The sequence below is a fragment of the Trichomycterus rosablanca genome, chromosome 10 (assembly GCF_030014385.1).
Source record: "Trichomycterus rosablanca isolate fTriRos1 chromosome 10, fTriRos1.hap1, whole genome shotgun sequence".
Taxonomy (NCBI): domain Eukaryota; kingdom Metazoa; phylum Chordata; class Actinopteri; order Siluriformes; family Trichomycteridae; genus Trichomycterus; species Trichomycterus rosablanca.
Genome location: NC_085997.1, coordinates 28632632 through 28658584, shown reverse-complemented (window position 1 = coordinate 28658584; position 25953 = coordinate 28632632). Strand labels below are relative to the sequence as shown.

At 41.2% G+C, this 25953-nt stretch overlaps 1 protein-coding gene across 1 annotated transcript in view; it reads right to left on the bottom strand.

Annotated features, from left to right (window-relative positions):
• The window catches only part of myo1d (myosin 1D), a 128852-nt gene that overhangs the window by 73935 nt on the left and 28964 nt on the right, over positions 1-25953 (bottom strand). The window contains exons 2-11 of the mRNA XM_063003078.1: positions 21560-21768; positions 18691-18784; positions 13067-13232; positions 8883-8936; positions 7857-7952; positions 3627-3743; positions 3283-3486; positions 1954-2099; positions 1752-1866; positions 21-191 (exon numbers count right to left, since the gene is read on the bottom strand). Coding sequence (XP_062859148.1) covers positions 21-191; positions 1752-1866; positions 1954-2099; positions 3283-3486; positions 3627-3743; positions 7857-7952; positions 8883-8936; positions 13067-13232; positions 18691-18784; positions 21560-21768 — 1372 coding nt within the window. The remainder of the gene's footprint in view (positions 1-20; positions 192-1751; positions 1867-1953; positions 2100-3282; positions 3487-3626; positions 3744-7856; positions 7953-8882; positions 8937-13066; positions 13233-18690; positions 18785-21559; positions 21769-25953) is intronic.

Below are 25953 nucleotides of genomic sequence, written 5' to 3'. Positions count from 1 at the left end.
GTAAAATCTGAACACCGTACCTTGCGGCTGGTGTAGTGAGCATGCTTGGCCAGTTTGCCGTTGAGGGCCTGCAGGAACATCTCATCCGTCACCTTGCCCACGTTCATACACGCTTCATCCAGGACGGAAAATATGCCCTTATGCTGCTGTTCCACCAGATCAACGATGATCTGATTGTTGAAATAGTCAATCTGTCCAAGAACATGTGCAGACGGGTTAATGACGTGTTTTGCTGGGGTTAAAAAAATTATTTTCTATGAAAATTAGTTAGCAATTAAAAAAAAAAGTCCCACATATCCCAAAATTCTACAATACCCTCCTTATGTGGTGACTTTTATAATGTATCAAATAATGTATCAATGTTTTTTTTTTCTTTTTTTTTTTTTTCTACCTGTCTGGTCATTTCAGCGGCCCCTTTTTTGCACCACGGACCGGTTTCATATAAAATATTATTTAACGGACCGGCAGGGGCAAAAGGATTTGAAATAGAATAACTACACTGCTCACACGAGCTTTTTTCACTACAACGAGACGCTGCTTCCACCTGGGGGTGATATGAGACGATAAACACCCGTGTGTTGGAAATGGAAGCAGTGTTTTCATTGCTGATGTATCTCTAATTCAGGGGTGGGCAATTAAATTTTCCAAGGGGCCACATAAGAAACTGTTACTGTTGTGGAGGGCCGGACCAATAGGGAGAACTTCATTCTGCTCAATATTAATAAGATTTCTTTTTATTGCGTAATTTTTACAGTTCTGATAAGCTGTTACTGTACAGTTCTGTTTGCCGACCCGGAGGAAACCCATACTGACACAGGGAGAACATGCAAACTCCACACAGACAGGACCCGGACCGCCCCACCTTGGGATCGAACCCAGGACCTTCTTGCTGTGTGTCAACAGTGCTACCCACTTAGCGTCCGTGCTGCCCTGGTCATGTCCAATTACCCGATCTTAATTCGCCTCTCCTGCTGCCTCTACACCTCCACTTCTGACAGAGGAAGGTCACAACCTTCACATGCCCCCTACTACACGTGTGCAGTACCGTGCATCTTTTGACCTGTATGTGGCAAGTTCGTATGGGGACCGGTTTCACACAGGGAGAGTCACACAGCAATCTCCATCATCCCCTGTCTCATTGTGCAGGTGCCATTGATCAGCCAGCAGAGGCGGTCATTGTAGCAGTCATAATAAGTAAAACCCTGTCCTGTTTAAGCATTGTCCCACCCTTCACAGACACACAGCCAATCATCTCTGCCTGGCTGACTGATAGCAGTGCTCAGATTCGAACTTGAGAGCTCAAGAGCTTAACACTGGTAAGTTAGCGTATTTTACCAGTATTAAACCGTTTTAAACTGTTAAACACTTAGCCATGCGTGGTGCTCTGTTGGTGCAGCAGTTAAATATACTAGCCCACTACCACTGAGATCCAGGCTTCAAATTGAAGCTGTGCTATTGACAGGTCAGGCATCTACACTGACACAACTGGCTATGAATAAAGGCTGGGTGTTGGGAGGGATGGCCAAACAGCCTAGCCACTGGTAGGTGCCCTTATCAGTGTGGTCTAAGTGCCACTCCCAATAAAAGTCCAGATAAAAAAGAAGAAGGGTTGGGTCTGAAAGGGCCTCCGGCATATAAACTGTGCCAAATCAGGTATGTAAAAGAGAACGTTCCCTGTGGCGACTATGTGATCAGCCGAAATACAGAGGGAAAAACTACCCAATATAACAACAAGTACGTAAAATTCTTACATGTTTCCACGGGATGCCCTCTCGCTGGTACTCCTCCTGCTCCTGCTTGAGCACCAGCTGAATGAAGAGCTGCTGGAGTTTTTCATTGCAGTAGTTTATACAGAACTGCTCGAAACTAAAATATTAGAGAAGGTGTGAGTGGAAACTTTCATAAAGAGTTTAAAGTGTAAATAAATGACACAGATACATATTTGAGAAATACCTGTTGTTCTGAAAGATCTCAAAACCATAGATGTCCAGCACACCAATCACTGTGTTCTTCCCATGAATTTTAACGTCATAGTTTCTTACTTCAATAATGTCATTGATTCTTCCCACAATCCAGCAGAAGAGGCGTTCATAAATAGCCTGGATAAAAAGCAATATCATCAATCAATCAATATACACCGATCAGGTATGACATTATGACCACCTCCTTGTTTCTACTCACTGTCCATTTTATCAGCTTCACTTACCATATAAAAGCACTTTGTAGTTCTACAGTATAATTACTGACTGCAGTCTATCTATTTCTCTACATACTGTTTTAACCTGCTTTCACCCTGTTCTTCAATGGTTAGGACCACCACAGGACCACTACAAAGCAGGTATTATTTAGGTTGTGGATCATTCTCAGCACTGCAGTGACACTGACATGGTGGTGGTGTGTTAGTGTGTGTTGTGCTGGTATGAGTGGATCAGACACAGCAGCGCTGCTGGAGTTTTTAAATACCGTGTCCACTCACTGTCCACTCTATTAGACACTCCTACCTAGTTGGTCCACCTTGTAGATGTAAAGTCAGAGACGATCGCTCATCTATTGCTGCTGTTTGAGTTGGTCATCTTCTAGACCTTCATCAGTGGTCACAGGACGCTGCCCACAGGACGCTGTTGGCTGGATACGTTTGGATGGTGGACTATACTCAGTCCAGCAGTGACAGTGAGTTGTTTAAAAACTCCAGCAGCGCTGCTGTGTCTAATCCAGGTCCAGGTCCGTTCTGTGTGGAGTTTGCATGTTCTCCCCGTGTCTGTGTGGGTTTCCTCCGGGAGCTCCGGTTTCCTCCCACAGTCCAAAAACATGCAGTCAGGTTAATTGAAGACACTGAATTGCCCTAGAAGTGAATGGGTGTGTGTGGGTGTGTGTGTGTGTGTGTGTGTGTGTATGTGTGTCTGCCCTGTGATGGACTGGTGCCCCATCCAGGATGTTACTGTATGCCTTGCGCCCATTGAAAAAAAACATTTAAGGTGTGGTGAGCAATATAATAATCACTTTGTTGCAGATTTGGGCATGCGGTGGCTCGGTGGGTAAGGTCCTGGGTTCAATTTCAAGTTGAAGTAGACCTGGTCCTTTCTGTGTTGAGTTTGCATGTTCTCCCTGGGTGTGTGTGTATATGTGTGAATATGTGTGTACATGTGTGAATGTGTGTATATGTGAGAATTTCATCACTTGGAGCAACTATTTGCAGTAGAAATAGTTGAATGAATATGACCCCCGATCTGAATTTTGGATACTCCTATAAGGACAATGCTAAATGTGTGTGGGGGTTTGTACCTTGGCCACAGCATCCCGGCCATAACTGGCCTCTTGGTCGGTGTGCTGCTTGTCAATGACATCCCTCCCAGTAGACACAGTGCGGTACAGCAAAGCTTTCTCCACGTTCTCCTCTTTAGTAGACAACAGGTCAGCTAGCACGACCACGAGCTTGGAGTTCTCAATCAGAGTCACATCACCGTCCGTGCCAAACTTCAGGTTGCCCTTTGAAACACAACACACAGTCCAGCATAACCACAGCAATGCCTAACAACATTATAGACAATCTGTAACATTAGGAACATTTGGAACACCGAAAGGCGAGTATTAGATTAGATGTCATTGTATTGCGACGTGGTTTGTACCAGGTGCAGGATGGTAGCGAGGATCCTGTAGACGGTCTGAATCTCGTCGCCGGTGAATCCGATCACCTTCATGGCATCAGCTACAGCTTTGAAATCTGCACTGTCATTAATGGAGGACTGCAGAGATAACACCAGAAATAAAAATGCAGCTATGTGATGAAATCTGGGCAATAGCAGATCATGTGACAACATATTACCATCCAAAGTGAATTACAACTATGAATGAATAAAATATCACAATTTCTTAGGGGCCCAAACAGTGCCAGCTTAGCAGTGGTGGGGCTTAAACTGGCAACTTTCTGCTTACTAGTCCAGTACTTAAACCAGTAAGCTACCACTGCCCTTTAAAAGCATATAGAATATACTGTAGAACAAGTGTACAAGACCAAGGAGGTCAAAATGGTTAAGTCTGAGGCTCTTTATTTAACTGTAAACATTAGAACATACAGTTGAAGCAACACGTAAGCAATGTTTAGTTTGCTCTGTAAACACCACTGGAAATAATTTGACTTTGCCTGTTGGCTAAACCTGAAGCACAAAGCTAAAATTAAAAGCCATATCTCTCCTAGACTGCTCTCACATGATAAGCGTTCTGTGAGAGCGTTCTGTTGGCTATATGAACAACATTTGGCTTTTGTTCATTCAGAAGGGGAGCCGGATAGGGACCTCAGTTTTGGTGCAGATGAAAAGATGCAGTGGGCTACTGCACATGTGTCAGCAGGGGTGTGTGTCAGTTCGCTCTCCTCAATCGGGGCGGGGGTAAGCACCAGTAGAGAGGAAGCATAATGCAATCGGGTAAAAATTGGATGCACTAAAAATCGGGAGAAAAAAGTAATGCATTTAAAAAAAAAAAAAAGAAAATAATAACAGTGAGAATCAATTTCTCTCTGCCGGCAAACTGGGTCAAAGTTCAATCACAATGAACTGAGTGCAGCGGCAAGCTGCAAAAAATAAACATCAAAGCGGAAAATCTGCACTCTGGAAAACATGAGATGCGCTTAAACTCTTTGTTTTTATAAAAAAAAAACAGAAATAATGCATGTACTGTGATGTAAATAATCAGAATTTTCAACCCAGCAATAAAAATCATGTTTTATGTGTGTATACAGCAGAGATGGGGACTCGAGTCGAGTCGCACGTAAGTCGCAAACACAATGACTTCAGACTTGACTAGGACTAGTTTCACTTGGTGGAATACCCTACGTAGTGCACTTCACAGGAACAGCTGGTGTGAATGGTTCACTCCTACAGAATTGGCGCTAATGGTTGAAAGACCAGCTTTCTGAACCAATCAGACCCTCTGATTTTAATTTTTAGTAAGAAATGCTGTTATTTGCATTTATTCAGTTTGCGTCACACAGATGATGTGTCAGTGAAACGCTTGATTGGATTTCTAACGAGTTAGTGTTTTACTTCACAACCGGGAAAAGTTTGGAGGTTTTTAATTACAAGCACATTTACATAATAACGGATTATATTCCTAAAGGGACACACACTTATAAATTTAATAGCATCTGGAAGAACATAAGCGAAGGTAAGCAGTGGTTCTGTTTGTTTTGCTGTGTTTTGGATTTTGGCCGCTGTGCCGTGATTTATTGCGCGCTTTTGTTTTGCAATGAAAACAAAACGTATCAGTTTAAGCTTTTAACTGGTACCTTCTTGTTACGGAAATTACATTAATTTGCACAATGACTAGGAAAGTAAAGCCACTAAGTAAAATGGCAAAATACAGTCGCTAATCTGTTGTTGTTTTTTATCTAAACTTACATATTATTTGTTTATTTCTACACTACATTTCCAATATAATGTTTTGTGTATATTATACTGACTCGTATATTATACTGACTCAGACTCTAGCCTAAAGACTCGTGACTTGACTTGGACTCTAGCCTAAAGATTCGTGACTTGACTCGGACTCTAGCCTAAAGACTTGTGAACATCTCTGGTATACAGAAATGTAGGACATTAAAATTTTAAACTAATTCCAAAGGGTCTTAAATAAATAAATGTATTCAAAATAATTATTAAATACTACTAATAACTAAACGACAGAGTTTAACACCACTCTTTAAAATACTTCTTTAAATCTAGCCAGTTTTCTGAATGTGGAAAGGATTTATTTCTTATTTACTTTAGCATTTTATTTATAGCTGCATAATGAAATCCAGAGACGTACTGATGCAGGAACTGATTTCCCAGCTCGCTGACTCTCAGAGAACAACAACAACAATGAAAGCCTTCCTAACTGCTTCTATTCTCTGGTGGCCAATGCTGCTGGCAGACTGAGGCTTATTTCCTGTAGGAGGTAACTGTAAAAACTTAAAGCTTAACCAAAATGTGTTCTATTAAAAAATAAATAAATAAATAATTTGGAGGCTGGTAAACATGTTTTAACCACCTCAGGCTTTGCTACAGACCTGCTAACCACGCAAGCAGGCATGTTCCATGATGTCATCGTGTTTGTTGCCATGAATTTGTTTTTCTTCTCCTTCATTACACTCATATGGAGACAGCTGAGCCACCCTGTGTTTTTCTGCTCACACATTTTGGTGTGGAGAACCATAAGAGGCTAACTGTCACGTTTCACATATCACACACAGACTGGTGTCTTCGTTTTGAACAAGACATTTCAACCACATGATTACATGATTACATGTACAGCAGTAAATTATGTTTTGTTTTGGAACCGCCCCTTACCTCCACTCAAAGTGGCCAAGAAAGGCGCCGGTCGGTAGGGTATAGCATGCATAGCCAAGTCAGCAGGTTCTGACAGAGACGTTCACAAGTCACAAAATACAAGTCTGAGTCAAGTCACGTCTTTAGGCTAGAGTCCGAGTCAAGTCACAAGTCTTTAGGCTAGATTATGAGTCAAGTCACATGTCTTTAGGCTAGAGTCAAAGTCAAGTCACAAGTCTTTAGGCTAGAGTATGAGTCAAGTCACATGTCTTTAGGCTGGAGTCAAAGTCAAGTCACAAGTCTTTAGGCTAGAGTATGAGTCAAGTCACATGTCTTTAGGCTGGAGTCAAAGTCAAGTCACAAGTCTTTAGGCTAGAGTATGAGTCAAGTCACATGTCTTTAGGCTAGAGTCCGAGTCAAGTCACAAGTCTTAAGGCTAGAGTCCGAGTCAAGTCACGAGTCAGTATAATATACACAAAACATATATTGGAAATGTAGCGTAGAAATAAACAAATAATATGTAAGTTCAGATAAAAAACAACAACAGATTAGCAACTGTATTTTGCCATTTTACTTTTCTAGTCATTGTGCAAATGAATGTAATTTCCGTAACAAGAAGGTACCAGTTAAAAGCTTAAACTGATACGTTTTGTTTTCATTGCAAAACAAAAGTGCACGATAAATCACGGCACAGCCGCCAAAATCCAAAACACAGCAAAAAAATTATAACCACTGCTTACCTTAGCTTATGTTCTTCCAGATGCTATTAAATGTATAACTGTGTGTCCCTTTAGGAATATAATCCGATATTATGTAAATGTGCTTATAATTAAAAACCTCCAAACTTTTCCCGGTTGTGAAGTAAAACATGAACTCGTTAGAAAGCCAATCAAGCGTTTCACTGACACATCATCTGTGTGACACAAACTGAATAAATGCAAATAACAGCATTTCTTACTAAAAATTTAAATCAGCAGGTCTGATTGGTTCAGAAAGCGGTCTTTCAACCATTAGCACCAATTCTGGAGCGTTCCATTCACCACAGTTTTTACCCAAAGGTAACGAAAATGTTCAAATGAAGTGAACTTCAAACTGTGTAGGGAGTAGGGAGCGACGCTTCATCACTACGCCGGAAGCTGGCTGTAACATTTACCCATTGTGTGTGTTGCGAGTTAAGGCGGCCGTTGCGTTATTAGAGAGCAAAATATTTGTAATAATAATAATTAGATATATATAATTGTCACACGTAACTAATGTTAACACATGCTGACGCTAGGGACTTGTCTAGGAGTCATTTTTTGTGAGTCATGAGTCGAGTCTGAGTCATTTGAAACAAGTCCGAGTCGAGTCTGAAGTCGCTGTGTGTGCGACTTACGTGCGACTCGGACTTGAGTTCCCATCTCTGATGGTTTTCTATGTTCTGTATTTTCTATAAATGAATATTCATGGTTCCTGCTATTTTATTATTAAGTTTAGAAAGATTGTTCAAGGACACAGACATAAAATAAAATAAAAATAATAATAATAATAATGTTTTGGTAACAAAATGCAAACCTTTATTTGTCCTCCAACTTTAATGTAGTTATAAACTAGAGGATCTTTCTGGATGTGCAGGGATCGCAACAGTGAGTCTGGAGCTCCTTTCATAAGCTGAAACAAGCAAAGAATCAAGTTAGAATCAAGACTTACATGTGGACACTTTTCATTAATTCACAGAATACAGAGGATCTCGATTTAACCGACTAAAAGGGGGGAGCACTGGTCCAATACAGCAAGTTTTTTTTCCAGAGGGGTGGGGAAATATACAAAAACACAACACTAAGGTCCACAAAAGCGCTAAACATGAACATATGACAAACAGAACAATGTAAATATGTAATGTAAAACCTGTAAATAAATATTGAAATTGGTGTACTGTACTACTGGGGAGACTTTTCATTTACCTTGTGTGGTGAAGGAGATGTTTTTTTTTTTTTTTGCCGTGATCATATAGTGAGGACTCTATTATTAGATAATCTTTTATTCTGAGTCGGAAGCACTGCTGGTGGCTACTGGAGCAGTGCTGGTGCATAACTAAGCACTAGAACTTGCAATAATTAAGCATAAAACACCGAAAAAACAACAAGGCAAGCCTCCCATCAAAATAAAGCCTATCACTCATGTAAACAAGGAGACGTGCGCAGGCTAGCAGACAATAATAGGTCTTGCGGGAATTTTAAACAATCGGACCGGACATTTGGTTTTTCCAGATTTAGTCAGTTAAATCTGAAATCCGTTAAATCGAGGTTCCTCTGGATTTCTAAATTTGGTCCACTCTTACAATGTGAAATATTTAAACAAAACACCTTCTGGTATCTAATTATGGAAATCCATGTTGCCGTGCACAAGACTAATTAAGCTTTAAATGCTAAAAACAGTCATTATCTGACAGTAGCATAACAGTGACTAGTGTTTTTAGGAGATGCTATGACTCTGGAATTATAAATACAGGTTGGAATTATCTGGCTGGTCTGAGTCATATCAGGCTACGGAAACAAAAACAAGCCCATCAACACTTTTGTGCCGTCGCGCTCTTCTCACCTGGTAGAACGAGTGAAAACTTCTCTCCCCTTCCTGCTGGAAGATCACTCTAGACTGAGGAGGCAAATGAGTTTGGAGATGTTAAAAATGAGGCAGTTACAGTCCAAGATCAACTGACAAAATAACGCTTAAAGCAATTTGTGTTTATAAAGATATTATACAAAAAAGTTGGGACATTTTGGCACTGTGTTTCATCACCTTACCTTTAATTATTTGGAAACTGAGTATACTAATTTCTGCAATTTTGCCATTGCAATTTTTGCCCATTCTTGCTTGATACAAGACTTCAGCTGCTCTACAGTCCCTAATAACCGTTGTCTTATTCTTCATTTCATGATGTGCCATACATTTTCAATAGGAACGAATATGGACTGCAGGCAGGCCAGTCAAGTACATGAACTCTTTGTCTACAAAGCCAGGCTGCTGTAGCATGTGCAGAATAAGACTTCTCAAGAAAAGACGTCACCCCGACCTACACGATATACACCTCAGCATCAGTGGTACCTTCACACATATGCAATTCACGTATGTGAATATATTTACCATATGTGATAATAATAATAATAAATAATAATAATAATAATAATAATAATTAATATGCTTAAGTCTACTTATGTTAATAAAACTTACATTTTTAGCATTTAGCAGACGCCTTTTATCCAAAGCAACTTACAACTGCGACTCTATACACTGCAATCAACTGAGTGTTAAGGACCCAACAGTGGCAACCTGGCAGATGTGGGGCATGAACTAGTGACCTTTCAGTTACTAGTCCTGTACTTATCCACTGAGCTACCACTGCACTACAACTTACCGCATAGTATGACTATTATCCTTATCTCTATATCTTTTCATTTGCCATTCTCCAAAAAAATCTAGCTGCAACATGCCTTAGAACAGCATTTATAAGGACATCTTTATTTTGTGTAGTTGAAACTTGCTTTAAGTAAAAGCTGAGCTGTGGTTCAGCTCTTTAGCTGTTTTTCTGCGTGCCACACAAGACAAGCTAGTAGATATTAGCTATTACCTATGAGCTGTTAGTTTCATAATTATCAAGTTTCAGTATTTAGTTGGGATGTAATGATTCACCACAAGACAGTTAATAACCGATTCAAAAATTCAACGATTCAAATCGATTTGACATGTAAAATGAATCAATATTCACTTTAAACAGCAGAGGTACTGGCGCTATACACCTCACCTGGTTGACGTCACTGGCGCTATACGCCTGGTTGTCAAATTCGGGGGTTTTCAGCCAAATTGAGCTTAATTCAAAATTGTTTTGTATAGTTTGTACCTACCTCAGAAATAAAAGGGCATTCATTATTTAGATAAATAAAAGATAATCACAACTACAGTATTTTATTTTATTTTTTTAAGAGAAATAATAAAAGGAAACTGTCATAATTTGTCTTCAATTTTAGTTTTAAAAAAAATCGGTAAAAAATCGTATCATGAACCCAGTATTGTGAATCGCATCACATCGTGGGTAGAGTGCATCGTCACATCCCTAGTATTTAGTATTATTAACACAATTCAATAATTGAAATAGACTAAATAAACATTATAATTCACAGTGCTAAGGATACTGCTCTAATCCTTTCCAGTTATGATACATTACTTCATGTTGAATCTCTCACAAGTCCAATTTAGAGCACTAACAAAAGCTATGTTAGCTTAGCCATTTGCTTTGTTCAAGATACCATGAAATTTGCATATAGGAATGAACAGACCCATGTATTTGTAAACATTCCACCACTAGCACACCTGATTTGGGTATCAAATCCATAATCAGATAAGCTGGTGGTGGTATTTAACAAGCACATTCAATAGCTGCATTAATAAAAACACTGCATACGAGCGCATGTTCTCCCAGCTAATTTACTACATGTATTAGTTCTAATGTAGTTATACAGTAGAAAGTAATTTGACTCTTTGATTGGTTGGAAATACAAAAATATCAATACATAATGATAATACATCATTCCAGTATATTTTATCTGTTCATCACAAACGTACACAGCACATTATTCACTATATGGACCAAAGTATTGGGACACCCTTTCTTATTTTTGAATTTATGTGTTTCAGCCACAATAATAGCTAACAAGTATAATAAATCAATTATATAAAGGAAATTATATTTTTCCAACGTTGCAACAACAGTTTAGGGAAGGCCCTTTCCAGTTCCAGCATGATTGTGCCCCAGTGCACTGAAAAGCTTGGTTTGAGGAATCTCCACTGGCCTGAACAAAGCTCTGACCTCAGCCCCACTGAACAGCTTTGGAATTAACTGTAACATTGATTGAGGCTTTTTTGGAGTGAATGGGCACAAATTCCCACAGACATAGTTCAAAGTCTTGTGAGATGCCTTATCAAAAGAGTGGCTATTGTTATAGCTGAAAAGATCACATATAATACCATTAGTTTTTTGTAATGGGATGCCCAACCAGCTCATGGTCAATAGTGTAAGAACCTCATAGAGGTAGTACTGAGTGCAACTCATTGGTGCTCCTACGCTCAATGTTGTGCACATACAATTCGGATACTAGGATATATAATGTAAGAATGAAATTATTTACAATACAAGTAATCACACACACACACATCTGTCACATGCATGCATACATATACACCGATCAGCCATAACATTAAAACCACATTCTTGTTTCTACACTCACTGTTTTATCAGCTCCACTTACCATATAGAAGCACTTTGTAGTTCTACAATTACTGACTGTAGTCCATCTGTTTCTCTGCATGCTTTGTTAGCCCCCTTTCATGCTGTTCTTCAATGGTCAGGCCCCCCACAGGACCACTACAGAGTAGGTATTATTTGGGTGGTGGATCATTCTCAGCACTGCAGTGACACTGACATGGTGGTGGTGTGTTAGTGTGTGATGTGCTGGTATGAGTGAATCAGACACAGCAATGTTGTTTTTTTTTTTACTTCTTTTTCTCCCCTTTTAGCGCATCCAATTGTTCAATTAGCATCGTGCTTCCTCTCTGTCTATGCCGAACCCTGCCCTGACGGAGGTGATTGAAGCTAACCCGTATCCCCTCCGAAACACGAGCAGCAGCCAGATGCATCTTTGCCACCCACACATTGACGAGTTTGGCGCCACCTAGCGTTGCATGCGGAGAGACACACACTAAGGGCACCCTCTCCCATCTCTGTGTAAGCGCCTCCAATCAGCCGGCAGAGAACGCAATCGCATTCTGACAGAGAGAGACCCACATCCGGTTCTTTGTCCCACCCCCCACATGAGCAACCGGCCAATCGTTGCTCATATAGCCACTCAGCTTCGAACCGGTAAAGCAAGGCTGGATTCGATACCACGCTCTCAGAATCCAGCCCTGGTTGCAGCGCGTTTCTTTTTACCGCTGCGCCACCTGAGCGGCAGACACAGTAATGTTGATGCCGTTTTTAAACACCTTATTGTCACTGCTGGACTGAGAATAGTCCACCACCAACCTAAAATATCTCCAGCCAACAGCACCCCGTGGGCAGCGTCCTGTGACCACTGATGAAGGTCTAGAAGATGACCAACTCAAAAAGCAGCAATAGATGAGCGATCGTCTCTGACTTTACATCTACAAGGTGGACCAACTAGGTAGGAGTGTCTAATAGAGTGGACAGTGAGTGAACATGGTATTTAAAAACTCCAGCAGCGCTGCTGTGACTTATACCAGCACAACACACACAAACACACCACCACCATGTCAGTGTTACTGCAGTGCTGAGATCATCCACCACCTAAATAATACCTACACTGTAGTGGTCCCTCCCAGGAGAGTCCTGACCATTGAAGAACAGCATGAAAGGGGGCTAACAAAGCATGCAGAGAAATAGATGGACTACATTCAGTAATTGTAGAACTACAAAGTGCTTCTATATGGTAAGTGGAGCTGATAAAATGGACAGTGAGTGTAGAAACAAGGAGGTGGTTTTAATGTTATGGCTGATCAGTGTATAATATCATTAGTTAATTTGTCAAGTGTAAGAACCTCATTGAGGTAGGACTGAGCGCACCTCATTGGCGCACCTCTTCCCAATGTTGTGCACATTGAAATATTTTTTTAGTCACATCAAACACTATTTTTGTTATAGGTTCAAAAATATTCATATTTTTATGGACAGGTTTACAAACCCTGTCTCTAAAATATGAAGACACATCACCTACCTTCTCCAGCAGGTAGTTACTGATATGGCCTCCAATAGGGTCTCCTTTAAAATCAAAGTTGATATCCATGTACTTCCCAAACCGGCTGGAATTATCGTTGCGGTTGGTTTTGGCATTTCCGAAAGCTTCCAGGACACAGTTGGATTTCAGCAGCATGTTTTTCACTCTGCAAAAACACAGACTCTTTACATCACGTTTTATTAGCCCCTTGTGGATCAGTTCAGCACTCATTGTGTCTCAGTACATTTCAACATGAGCTAAATGCTTTCACTACTGTTGAGCGGATGCCAGGCTCAGCTACCAGAAGGACAGGACACCCATGCATATGGTCAAGTGAGCCTAAAATATCAACAGCATGGTCAAATGTTGTTCCAAACCAGTGGAAATGGGTACATTTGAGAGCTGTTCAGGGTGGAGGGTGTGTTACGCTTTGTGTTTTATGGGTCAAACCACAGCCTGGTGACGACAGCCATGAGCTATACTCACCACCTTTATATACTTACAGAAAATTCAAAAGCCTGTAATCATAACTTGCAGAATAATGTGTACGAGCAGGGGTCATGCTCAGGCCTGTTTTAACACTAAGTTCTAATCAAACTGGCTCTTTTGTGTCTTGTTTGTTTTGTTTGTTCATTTCTCACAGGCATCTGACCTTTGGATAGCTTGGTTAATAACAGCAAATCAGTACAGCAGGCCATAAATGTAAATCACAACTGCAATCTGAAATATTCAACCCTCAACTCTAAACTTTACTGCAGAGCTAGATTTTCCTTTAAACGAAGTATTTATCAGCTGATGTATACAGCAAATGGACAAAGTAAGCAAGCAATGCAACAATTATTCAACCCCTACATAATACTACTAATCTAGAAACCTACTGCTAGTCTGTATAAACTAAAGTTGGATTAAACAAATATTAAACCATTGGAAACTCAATAATGACTATTAGTTTGCATTAGCTATGATGTGTTATAGAAACACCATAGAGATTCAATGATGTGTTACAACTATGGAAATTAAGGAGCTGTCACAAAAGCTGAGAGAGGAGATCATTCCATTGCACCACAAAGGCAACATGTATAAAAAAGTCCCAAGACCTTGAACATTCTTAGGGACACCATTGAGAGTGTCACCATTAGATCCAAACTAATGACAGCAGTAAATCTGCCTGTTGTGTCCAAAAACCTTATACAGTAGACCCTTGACTTACGAATTTAATTGGTTCCGAAGGGCTGTTCTTAAGTCAAAATGTTCGTTAGTTAAACCTATTTTTCCCATAAGAAATAATGTAAATAGAATTAATCTGTGCCAGACCTCCCAAACCCCCCCCCCTTACCTAACCCTTCTAATGTCTTAAATGGTCTTTTTTGTTATAAATACATGCATATTTCCCCTTAAATCTTAAATTATAGAATATACATTTCTGTAATAAACAATAATAAACAACAATAAACTGTAGTACTGTACTGTACATAAAAACACATCACATCTCAGTACAGTACGTTTGCTGTACCATACACCATAATACATTTCCTTCTTTTATAAAAATGTACAGTCCTGCTCACCATTATTGGCACCCCTTCATTTTTTGCATAACCTGTACAATATCTTCAGAAATAAATGGAAATGTACCAAATTTATATTATCAGGATTTTTTAATTGGAGGTCCAAAGTAATATAACGAAGAACATTGTTTTTCAGCTTACATGTTGTCATTTTAAAGAAGAAACAGAAAAAAACAGCATGTGCAGTAATAAAGGCACCCCTCCTTAATATTTGGTTGCACACCCTTTGGCAGTGATGACAGCCTCCAAACGTTTCTTGTAGCCATCTATAAGCTTCTTGCACTTCTCAGCTGGTATTTTCTCCCACTCTTCCTTTGCAGTTTGTTCGAGCTCTTGAATGTTTGCAGGGTTCTTTTTCCCAATGGCAGATTTCAGCTCACCCCACAGATTTTCAATGGGATTGAGATCAGGACTCATTGCTGGCCATTTTAAAACAGTCAATTTCTTCCTTTTCAACCATTCCTGCGTGCTTTTGGATGTGTGCTTTGGGTCTTTGTCTTGCTGGAGGACCCATGATCTTCGACTCAAACCAAGTTTTCTTACACTGGGTAGGACATTTTGCTCAAAAATCTCTTGGTAATTCTCCGATTTCATGATTCCTGTGATACGGTCGAGGCCCCCAGTACCAGACGCAGCAAAACAGCCCCACAGCATTATGGATCCTCCACCATGCTTAACTGTAGGTAGGGTGTTCTTTTCCTTATACGCTTCATTGCGCCGTCTGTAAACAAACTGTTGGTGTGCATTGCCAAAAAGCTCTATTTTTGTTTCATCGGTCCACAGAACATTTTCCCAGAAGGTTTGTCCAGGTACTCTTTGGCAAAGTTGAGTCGTTCCTTTTTATGTCTTTTCTTCAGCAATGGTTTCTTTCTTGGCCTTCGCCCATAAAGCTCTGCTTGGTTTAGTGTGCGCCATATGGTACTTGTTGAAACCAAGACCCCAGACTGTTCCAGGTTGGCCTTCAGGTCTTTGGATGTTTGACATGGTGTTTTTTCCACCATTCGCACCAACCTTCGAAGACATCTCTCATCAATTTTCCTCTTCCCTCCACGTCCAGGGAGGTTCTTGACTGTTCCATGCTTGGCAAACTTCTTAATAACATTGCGCACTGTTGAAACAGGGATACCAAGGTCTTTGGAGATGGCCTTATACCCTTTGGAGGTCTTGTGTTTGCTAATAATAGCACTTCTGATGTCCTCAGACAGCTCCTTTGTCTTCACCATTGTGACAAAGGAACAGGGAATCACTTGTGGCTTTTTAAAACACTGAAGTCATCATTCATTGGGTAATTAATGTCACATGGGCACTGACAATTTATCACAGGTGATTCTCATTTGTGATTTAGCACAGGTGAGTCAAAATGTGTTTCCATACTGATTTACTGTAAAGGGTGCCAATACCAGTGCCACAGCAAGCTTTAGGTTTTTCTATTTTTTCTCTCCCATTGTTTTTAGTTTTAAATGTTGTTTATCATTTGCTCTTTTGTATCAAACACAAGTTCTCTATAGAAAAAAGCTGTTACACTTGATTCATTTTTGTCCAGGAGATATTCCACATTATGTACTTAAACTTCATGGGTGCCAATAATGGTGAGCAGGACTGTATCTACCAGAAACGACAATAACTCTCATATTTCTCTATTATTTCCTTCTTTATTTCTGTAGTGTTGTATTTTGTAGGTGTAATTGCACGAAAGAAAGAATACTTTACTCAGTCATTTCCTTCTTGTCTCTCACTCACTGTCCCCTCTGTCTGATACACAGTGACAGCTACTGGCAGGAGTAATTACACAACACAACGAATAGTAATAGATTCATTTTATCACCACTACGCTTTCTCTGCGCATTCTTTGAGGCCATTTTAATATAGAATTTTACAAAATATAAAGAACACCCCGAAAAAAAACCATCCGCTGTCCGAATGTTCGCTCACTATATATATATATGTATATACAGTGTATCACAAAAGTGAGTACACCCCTCACATTTCTGCAGATATTTAAGTATATCTTTTCATGGGACAACACTGACAAAATGACACTTTGACACAATGAAAAGTAGTCTGTGTGCAGCTTATATAACAGTGTAAATTTATTCTTCCCTCTAAATAACTCAATATACAGCCATTAATGTCTAAACCACCGGCAACAAAAGTGAGTACACCCCTAAGAGACTACACCCCTAAATGTCCAAATTGAGCACTGCTTGTCATTTTCCCTCCAAAATGTCATGTGACTCGTTAGTGTTACTAGGTCTCAGGTGTGCATAGGGAGCAGGTGTGTTCAATTTAGTAGTACAGCTCTCACACTCTCTCATACTGGTCACTGAAAGTTACAACATGGCACCTCATGGCAAAGAACTCTCTGAGGATCTTAAAAGACGAATTGTTGCGCTACATGAAGATGGCCAAGGCTACAAGAAGATTGCCAACACCCTGAAACTGAGCTGCAGCACAGTGGCCAAGATCATCCAGCGTTTTAAAAGAGCAGGGTCCACTCAGAACAGACCTCGCGTTGGTCGTCCAAAGAAGCTGAGTGCACGTGCTCAGTGTCACATCCAACTGCTGTCTTTGAAAGATAGGCGCAGGAGTGCTGTCAGCATTGCTGCAGAGATTGAAAAGGTGGGGGGTCAGCCTGTCAGTGCTCAGACCATACGCCGCACACTACATCAAATTGGTCTGCATGGCTGTCACCCCAGAAGGAAGCCTCTTCTGAAGTCTCTACACAAGAAAGCCCGCAAACAGTTTGCTGAAGACATGTCAACAAAGGACATGGATTACTGGAACCATGTCTTATGGTCTGATGAGACCAAGATTAATTTGTTTGGTTTAGATGGTCTCAAGCATGTGTGGCAGCAATCAGGTGAGGAGTACAAAGATAAGTGTGTCATGCCTACAGTCAAGCATGGTGGTGGGAATGCCATGGTCTGGGGCTGCATGAGTGCAGCAGGTGTTGGGGAGTTACATTTCATTGAGGGACACATGAACTCCAATATGTACTGTGAAATACTAAAGCAGAGCATGATCTCCTCCCTCCGGAAACTGGGTCGCAGGGCAGTGTTCCAGCATGATAATGACCCCAAACACACCTCTAAGACGACCACTGCTTTATTGAAGAGGCTGAGGGTAAAGGTGATGGACTGGCCAAGCATGTCTCCAGACCTAAACCCAATAGAACATCTTTGGGGCATCCTCAAGCGGAAGGTGGAGGAGCGCAAAGTCTCGACTATCCGCCAGCTCTGTGATGTCGTCATGGAGGAGTGGAAAAGCATTCCAGTGGCAACCTGTGAAGCTCTGGTAAACTCCATGCCCAGGAGAGTTGAGGCAGTTCTGGGAAATAATGGTGGCCACACAAAATATTGACACTTTAGGAACTTTCACTAAGGGGTGTACTCACTTTTGTTGCCGGTGGTTTAGACATTAATGGCTGTATATTGAGTTATTTTGAGGGAAGAATAAATTTACACTGTTATATAAGCTGCACACAGACTACTTTTCATTGTGTCAAAGTGTCATTTTGTCAGTGTTGTCCCATGAAAAGATATACTTAAATATCTGCAGAAATGTGAGGGGTGTACTCACTTTTGTGATACACTGTACATATACACGTGTTTCGCGAATTTCGGTTCGTAATCCGAAATTTGTTAGTATGTTAAATTGAAAAAGATCGTTCGTAACCCAAAATGTTCGTATGGTAAACCGTTGGTAAGTCAAGGGTCTACTGTATATCTTAAAAAAAAATCTTTAAAAAATTCTGCTACTGCAAAAGACTTACAGAACAACCTAACAAAGGCTGAAAAAAGAGAACGTTTAGAGCCAATTTTTTAGCAGTTTGCACTAAGCAACAGATCAACTGAACCAATCGCCCTATGTTTCAGCAGTCGTGCAGCAAGGCTGTGGCCCGGAAGACACATCTCATGCTGTTCAAACAAAGTGTGGTTGGCTGGTTAAGAACTGAGACATTTTTCTCAACTAATATGGTCGAGAACCGAATTCTTTAAGACTGGAGATGTTCACTGTATAAGACAATATAGAGAAAAACAATTGCATAACATCACTCACCTCTCCACTTCTGCTCTTTGGCTAGGATTGGTAATAGCAGCGATATATTGCATTATGTATTTACTGGCTTCTGTTTTTCCTGCTCCACTTTCCCCTGGAAAAAGCACAAATATCAACAGATGAACACTATGAATAATTCAGATTCAGTTGATTTATTTTATTTTTTTGGAATTTTCTATTTTTCCCACAATTTTTTCCCACAATTTTCTCCCCTAATCTAGTCGTGTCCAATTACCCTGATTGCATCCTCTATACTGATTCGACCCTTCACCGCTGACTAAGGGCGCCTCTCAACTCCGGCACGTACAGTCAGTACAGACTGCATTTTTCACCTACAAGAGTCGATTTCATACACCGACGGGCACTGTGTACGGAAGGCCACACTCCCATCAGCATTATTCCTCAGCCTTGTGCAGGCGCCATCAGTCAGCCAGCAGGGGCCGCAGTTGCACCAGTTCTGAGGACCTATGATCCGACATTTCACCCCTAACCCTGAACAACAGCCAATCGTTGTTCATGCAGCCGCCCAGCCCAGTCGGAAAGGCAGAGCTGAGATTCGATACGATGTATTAGAAACGCCAACTCTGGTGTGCTAGCGTACTTTACCACTGCGCCACCTGAGAGCCTCAGATTCAGTTGTTTATGCAGATCCCGTGGAAGTAGACCTGGGTGAGGAAGCTCCCAGTACCAGTGATACAAATTCTACAAGCACTAGGAGTAAACCTGCTACATGAAACAAAATCAGAAAACACCGACATATACACCTTCATTTTTAATCAAAGATTAGATTCATTAAATGTCCTAAGAGCAAGAAGGGCTAGTAAATGTTAGTTTCATCTTGGTGGTCATTCTTGGTGAAAGTGTAAAAATAATATCATAACCTATGTCCAAGGGGTCTGAGAAATTTGTTTTGGTCACAAGGGGTCTAAGAAAATAGGTTGGGTTTGATTGATTGATTGATTAATTAGTTTTTAACGCCGTGCCGACACACTGGGGTCATTTATATGGCAGTACTCAAGTTGTTTCTTCATTTTGTGTCATTTAAAACAAATTATAAAAGATGTTTTATATTTAAATATGTTAAAAAATTCATTATTTTCCCTGGTGCTGCAGATTTAAGCACATTTCGTATCTCGTTTTCATTAAAAAACCTCAGTCTTTCTGAGTGTAGTGTTTTGCAGTCTATCAGTATGGGTCTGGGTTCAATTACTCTCTGTGTAAAGTTTGCAGTTCTCCTTGTGTCTGCATGGGTTTCCTCTGGGTGCTCCGGTTTCCTCCCACAAGTCCAAAGACATGCAGTCTGACAAATTGGAGCAACTCAAATTGCCCTAAATGTGTGCGTGTTTCTGCCCTGGCAAAATGTCCGGGATGTTTCCTACCTTTTGCCCAATAAATCAGACCCACAGCGACCCTGATCAGGATAAAGCAGTGGTAAAACAATGAATGAATCAATAAATCAATATATGGCAAGTGTGCTTGTGTGGTACACTAAAGTAAAGTTTTTCAGTAACATATAAACCAAAACCTCTTCTGACCACTAGATGACGCTAAATCGCGCAAATATTTTTGCAATGCAGTCATAAACTGCGGTCACTTAGTAACAATATCAGTGTTTCCTGACAGAAGCATAAAAGCATCTGTTCTTTTAAACTTCACATCGCCTTTAAATTCCCTTAACTGTGTGTCCCACCTCGTAATATTTTTCCAGACAAAAAATAAATATGTTCTAATGAGTCACTGAGTCAGTAGACAGAAATAACCACATATACTCGGACCCAAGAACAGCCAAAGTGAACGAATCCAGATCCAGATATCTGCTCATGTACAGTGCTGGATTGTAACTGCTTTGCTTTTGTGGTCTGCTGTGATACTGAAGAACCACACACTACGCCAGCACAGAGCAATTCTGCTCTAACCGCAGATCTAATCACGTCGTATCCACTTATACAAGCTGCACTGTAGCTCCAAGGAAATGTACCAAAAATACAACAAGAACTGTCATTTCAAAAATGGAGAGTGTCAAGATGAAAGGCCTGGATAAGACATGCTAGGTTAAAAAGTTCATTATAAGCAGGGCTCTACGAACTTCATGAGAAAACAGATTTCAAAGAAAAGTGTCATTAATTACACCGATCAGCCATAACATTAAAACCACCTCCTTGTTTCTACACTCGCTGTCCATTTTATCAGCTCCACTTACCATATAGAAGCACTTTGTAGGTATTGTTGCTGCTGTGTCTTATCCACTCATACCAGCACAACACACACTAACACACCACCACCATGTCAGTGTCACTGCAGTGCTGAGAATGGTCCACCACCCAAATAATACCTGCTCTGTAGTGGTCCTGGGAGAGTCCTGACCATTGAAAAACAGCATGAAAGGGGGCTAACAAAGCATGCAGAGAAACAGATGGACTACAGTCAGTAATTGTAGAACTACAAAGTGCTTCTATATGGTAAGTGGAGCTGATCAAATGGACAATGTGTGTAGAAACAAGGAGGTGGTTTTAATGTTATGGCTGATCGGTTAATACTCTTAAATTCACTCACTTTCTTAACTGCTTATCCAATTAGGGTCGCGGGAGGGTGCTGGAGCCTATCCCAGCTTTTCACTGGGCGCAAGGCACACAATAACACCCTGGACGGGGCGCCAGTCCATTGCAGGGCAGACACACACACACACACACACACCCATTCACCTATAGGGTAATTTAGTATCTCCAGTTAACCTGACCATGTTTTTGTAGTGTGGGAGGATGTGATTTTCACTGCCATGAATTAGGTAGGGCATTATTAAGTATTTTTTAATGCAACACAAGGGCTTTCTCTTAGTGTTTTTACTGAAGTAAAGCACAGCAATGCGTACCTGAGATTACGATGCAGGTGTCTTTGTTTCTTCTCTTCATGGCTTTGTATGCGGCGTCCGCGATGGCAAAAAGATGAGGCGGGCGCTCGTACAGCTCTCTGCCCTTGTACTGCTCCACCATGTCCCGCCCGTAGATGTTCATGGCACGGTAGGGGTTCACCGACACCACCACCTCGCCGATGTAGCTGTAGATGCGACCCTTATCGAACCTACAATATAAAACAGATGGGAAATTATACGGACTTAGGAGTTAACCATGGGCAGCTGACTCTGTGTTTTGGAATCGCATTAATGGCATAGAAAGTAATCTCAGCATCACCTTTACTTCATTATGGACAGATTTATTCATTGTCTTATCTATGCCCCTTTTCCATTGGATGGTACCCTACAGTACAATGTGTTTTTTTAAAATCTGTGATCCCATTTTAGTGATCGTTTCTATTGCCAAATGATCTGTACTGTACTTAAGTACCTGAGCTAAATTTAACTACCCTTCATTGGTAACTAGAGACCAAGTCTGTCAAAGAGGACTGAGTGGGTGGATTTAAAAACAATGCTAACAGTTAATTAGTCAGCTCTGTTTACATGTATGGCATTTAGCAGACACTCTTATCACTGTTATCCAAAGTGACTAGTGATAGTTCTGGATTTAGTGGGGTAATAACCCTCTATGCATTCGGATAATTTAGTTATTGGCTGAATATAAATATACACCGATCAACCATAACATTAAAACCACCTCCTTGTTTCTACACTCACTGTCCATGTTATCAGCTCCACTTACCATATAGAAACACATTGTAGTTCTACAATTACTGACTGTAGTCCATCTGTTTCTCTACATACTTTGTTAGCCCCCTTTCATGCTGTTCTTCAATAGTCAGGACTCTCCCAGGACCACTACAGAGTAGGTATTATTTGGGTGTTGGATCATTCTCAGCACTGCAGTAACACTGACAATGTGGTGGTGTGTTAGTGTGTGTTGTGCTGGTATGAGTGGATCAGACACAGCAGCGCTGATGGAGTTTTTAAACACCTCACTGTCACTGCTGGACTGAGAATAGTCCACCAACCAAAAATATCCAGCCAACAGCGCCCCATGGGCAGCATCCTGTGACCACTGATGAAGGTCTAGAAGATGACCAACTCAAACAGCAGCGTCTCTGACTTTACATCTACAAGGTGGACCAACTAGGTAGGAGTGTCTAATAGAGTGGACAGTGAGTGGACACAGTATTTAAAAACTCCAGCAGCGCTGCTGTGTCTGATCCACTCATACCAGCACAACACACACTAACACACCACCACCATGTCAGTGTCACTGCAGTGCTGAGAATGATCCACCACCTAAATAATACCTGCTCTGTGGTGGTCCTGTGGGGGTCCTGACCATTAAAAAACAGCATGAAAGGGGGCTAACAAAGCATGCAGAGAAACAGAAGGACAACAGTCTGTAATTGTAGAACTACAAAGTGCTTCTATATGGTAAGTGGAGCTGATAAAAATGGACAGTGAGTGTAGAAAAAGGAGGTGGTTTTAATGTTATGGCTGATCGGTGTATACTCATTTGTCTGGAACCAGACTGAATACCATACTTACTGGTTTCATGAGCTACATACAATACTTGACTTGCATACTTACTAAACTACATAGCAGGGTTAGATTCTGCCTTCCAGCCACTATCTGTGAAGAGTCCATGTACACACTGGTTGTCCTCCAGGTACTTTGGTTTCCTTCTATTCTCCTAAAACATGCTAGTAGAGGAACTGAATGCTTTAAAATTGCCCAAGCCATAAGTGAAGTACGTAAATGGTTGAGTGTGGTGCACTACAATAAACTGGCAATTCATAATGTTTTCAGGTAGCTCTAGGTCATTCTGAGAGTGTAATTAAAATGAAGCAGATATAGAAAGAAAAACCATGACTCATTCTCTGTAAGTAATTGGATTAGATTGTATTAATGTTTATTGTGCACCAGACTTGTCAGTCCAGTAATCTGTTTGCACAGCGTAGTGTAATCTGTTGTGTGTAAGCTTTAACAAAAGAAAGCTTCTCAAATTAGAGTTCAGACTGTGGATATTCAGCGTGGTGATCCATTTATAATTACCGGGAATAAAACTGGTCATTGAACCTGACACAAGGACCACAGAGACAAAACAGTCTTCTAGTAGTCTAGACATCGTAAACACCATCAAATAGAAGAGTCTTATTTAAGGATGTTAAAATATAGCAAGAAGCCGCTCAGGTGGCGCAGCGGTAAAAACACACGCTGTTCACCAGAGCTGGGATCTCGAATACATCGTATCGGAACTCGGCTCTGCCTGCCGGCTGAGGCTGAGCGGCCACATGAACAACGATTGGCCTGTTGTTCAGATAGGGGCGGGATTAAGCCGGAGTGCGGTAGAGGGTGTGGCTCGCCGTACACGGCGCTGTACTGCACTGCAGTCGTCAAGTGTAGGTGATAAGATGGTCGATTGCTGTGCACGTGTCGGAGGGGGCGTGGAGCAGCCTCGTCCTCCTCAATCAGGAGCAGGGACCAGCATTAGTGAGAGGATGATTGACGGGCAGAAATTGGATGCGCTAAAGTGGGAGAAAAAAAGGGGAAAAAAATGTGTATATATATGACAAGAATGGCACAGTGGTGGAGTGGGTAGCTCTGTCGCTTCACAGCATGAAGAGCCTGGGTTCAATTACCCAGCTAGACAACCAGGGACCTATATGTGTAAAATTTGCATGTTCTCCTTAAGTCTAAATGGGTTTCCTTCAGATGCTCCGGATTCCTCCCAAGTCCAAAGATATGCAGTCTGACCTTTTGGAGCTACTTAAATTGCCTTAAGTGTGTGTGTGTGTGTGTGTGTGTGTGTGTCTTTTGTCCATTAAATCAGACCCACAGCAACCCTGACCAGGATAAAGCTGGTACAACAATGAATGAATGAATCAATCGATGTATGGGAAGGGTTCTCATGTGGGGCAGTGGTACATTTACACTAGCCCACTACCTCTGGGAACCAGGATTCGAATCTCCAGCGGTGCTAGCAGCCGGTCGGGCGTCTGCATACAGACACGATTGGCTTTGTCTGTGAACAGGGAATTCCCAAGACCCCGGGATGTATTGGCGTCCAGTCATGAACAATTTTTGTATCTCCATTTCACCTCACTTGCATGTCTTTGAACTGTGGGAGGAAACCGGAGCTCCCGGAGAAAACCCATGAAGACACATGGAGAACATGCAAACTCTACACAGAAAGGACCTGGACCGCTCCACGAACCCAGGACCTTTTCACTGTGAGGCAACAGTGCTACCCATCGAGCCACCGTGCTGCCCCTTTAAGATACATAGTGCAAGCACAGAGTACCCTACATGGCCATTAGTATATGGACATCCTTCTTGATTATTGGGTTCAGGAATTAAGCAGCATGATATGCTTAAGACCAGTTTAGGGAAGATCCTTTTCTGTTCCAGCATGTATGTGCCCATGGCCAAAGTAAAGCCCATAAAGACAGAGAGACACTTTGTTTGAGGTGGCACTGAGACCTGACCTTAACCGGCTTTTAGCATACTTTGATTGTGAGCCAGCTCTTCTCATCCAAAATCAATACCTGAGCTTACAAAAGATCTTTTGACTAAATAGGCACGGTTTCTTTTCCAGAAGAGTAAAAACTGTTATAGCTGCAAGGAGCAAATTTATATGAACGCCCATGGATGTCCCATCAGCTCACAAGCAGGTGCCCACATACTTTCAACGATCCACTAATACCTAATGACACTACCAGTCTACAGTCCAGCTGTGGAACATAGCGACTGGAAATCACTCGGTCTAGCATTAGCAGTCTGTTTTGGGCTCAAACCCCTGGAGAATGAAAGCCTCACTTCCTTCCTCTTCTCAGGAGCTCTGGGTCATGCTCAGAATAAAGCCTCCTTTCTTCTCCACCAGCACCTCTGCCAAGCTGCCGCTGTCCCGCCAGGGCGTGCAATGGTTTAAAGCATCACTGGTCATGTTTATTTCCACAACGTAAATGCTTTTAATGCTGTATTTATCTGAACTGAGGCTGTTTTTAAATTTTTAAAAGGCTGTTATTAGACTGAAATGAACCCTTTAAGCGCAGTTTACCTTATACGACTTTGAACAGTTAATAACCGTTGAGACACACATAAGTCGCACACACAGCAACTTCAGACTCGACTTGGACTCATTTCAAATGACTCGGACTCGACTCATGACTCGCAAAAAAATGACTCGTGACCAACAAGAGTCACTAGTGTTAACATTAGTTACGTGTGACAAAAATAATTCTGCTCTCTAATAACACTCCGGCTGTCTTAACCCGCAACGCGATGTTACAGCCAGCTTCTGGCGTAGTGATGAAGCGTCGCTCCCTACTCACTACACAGTT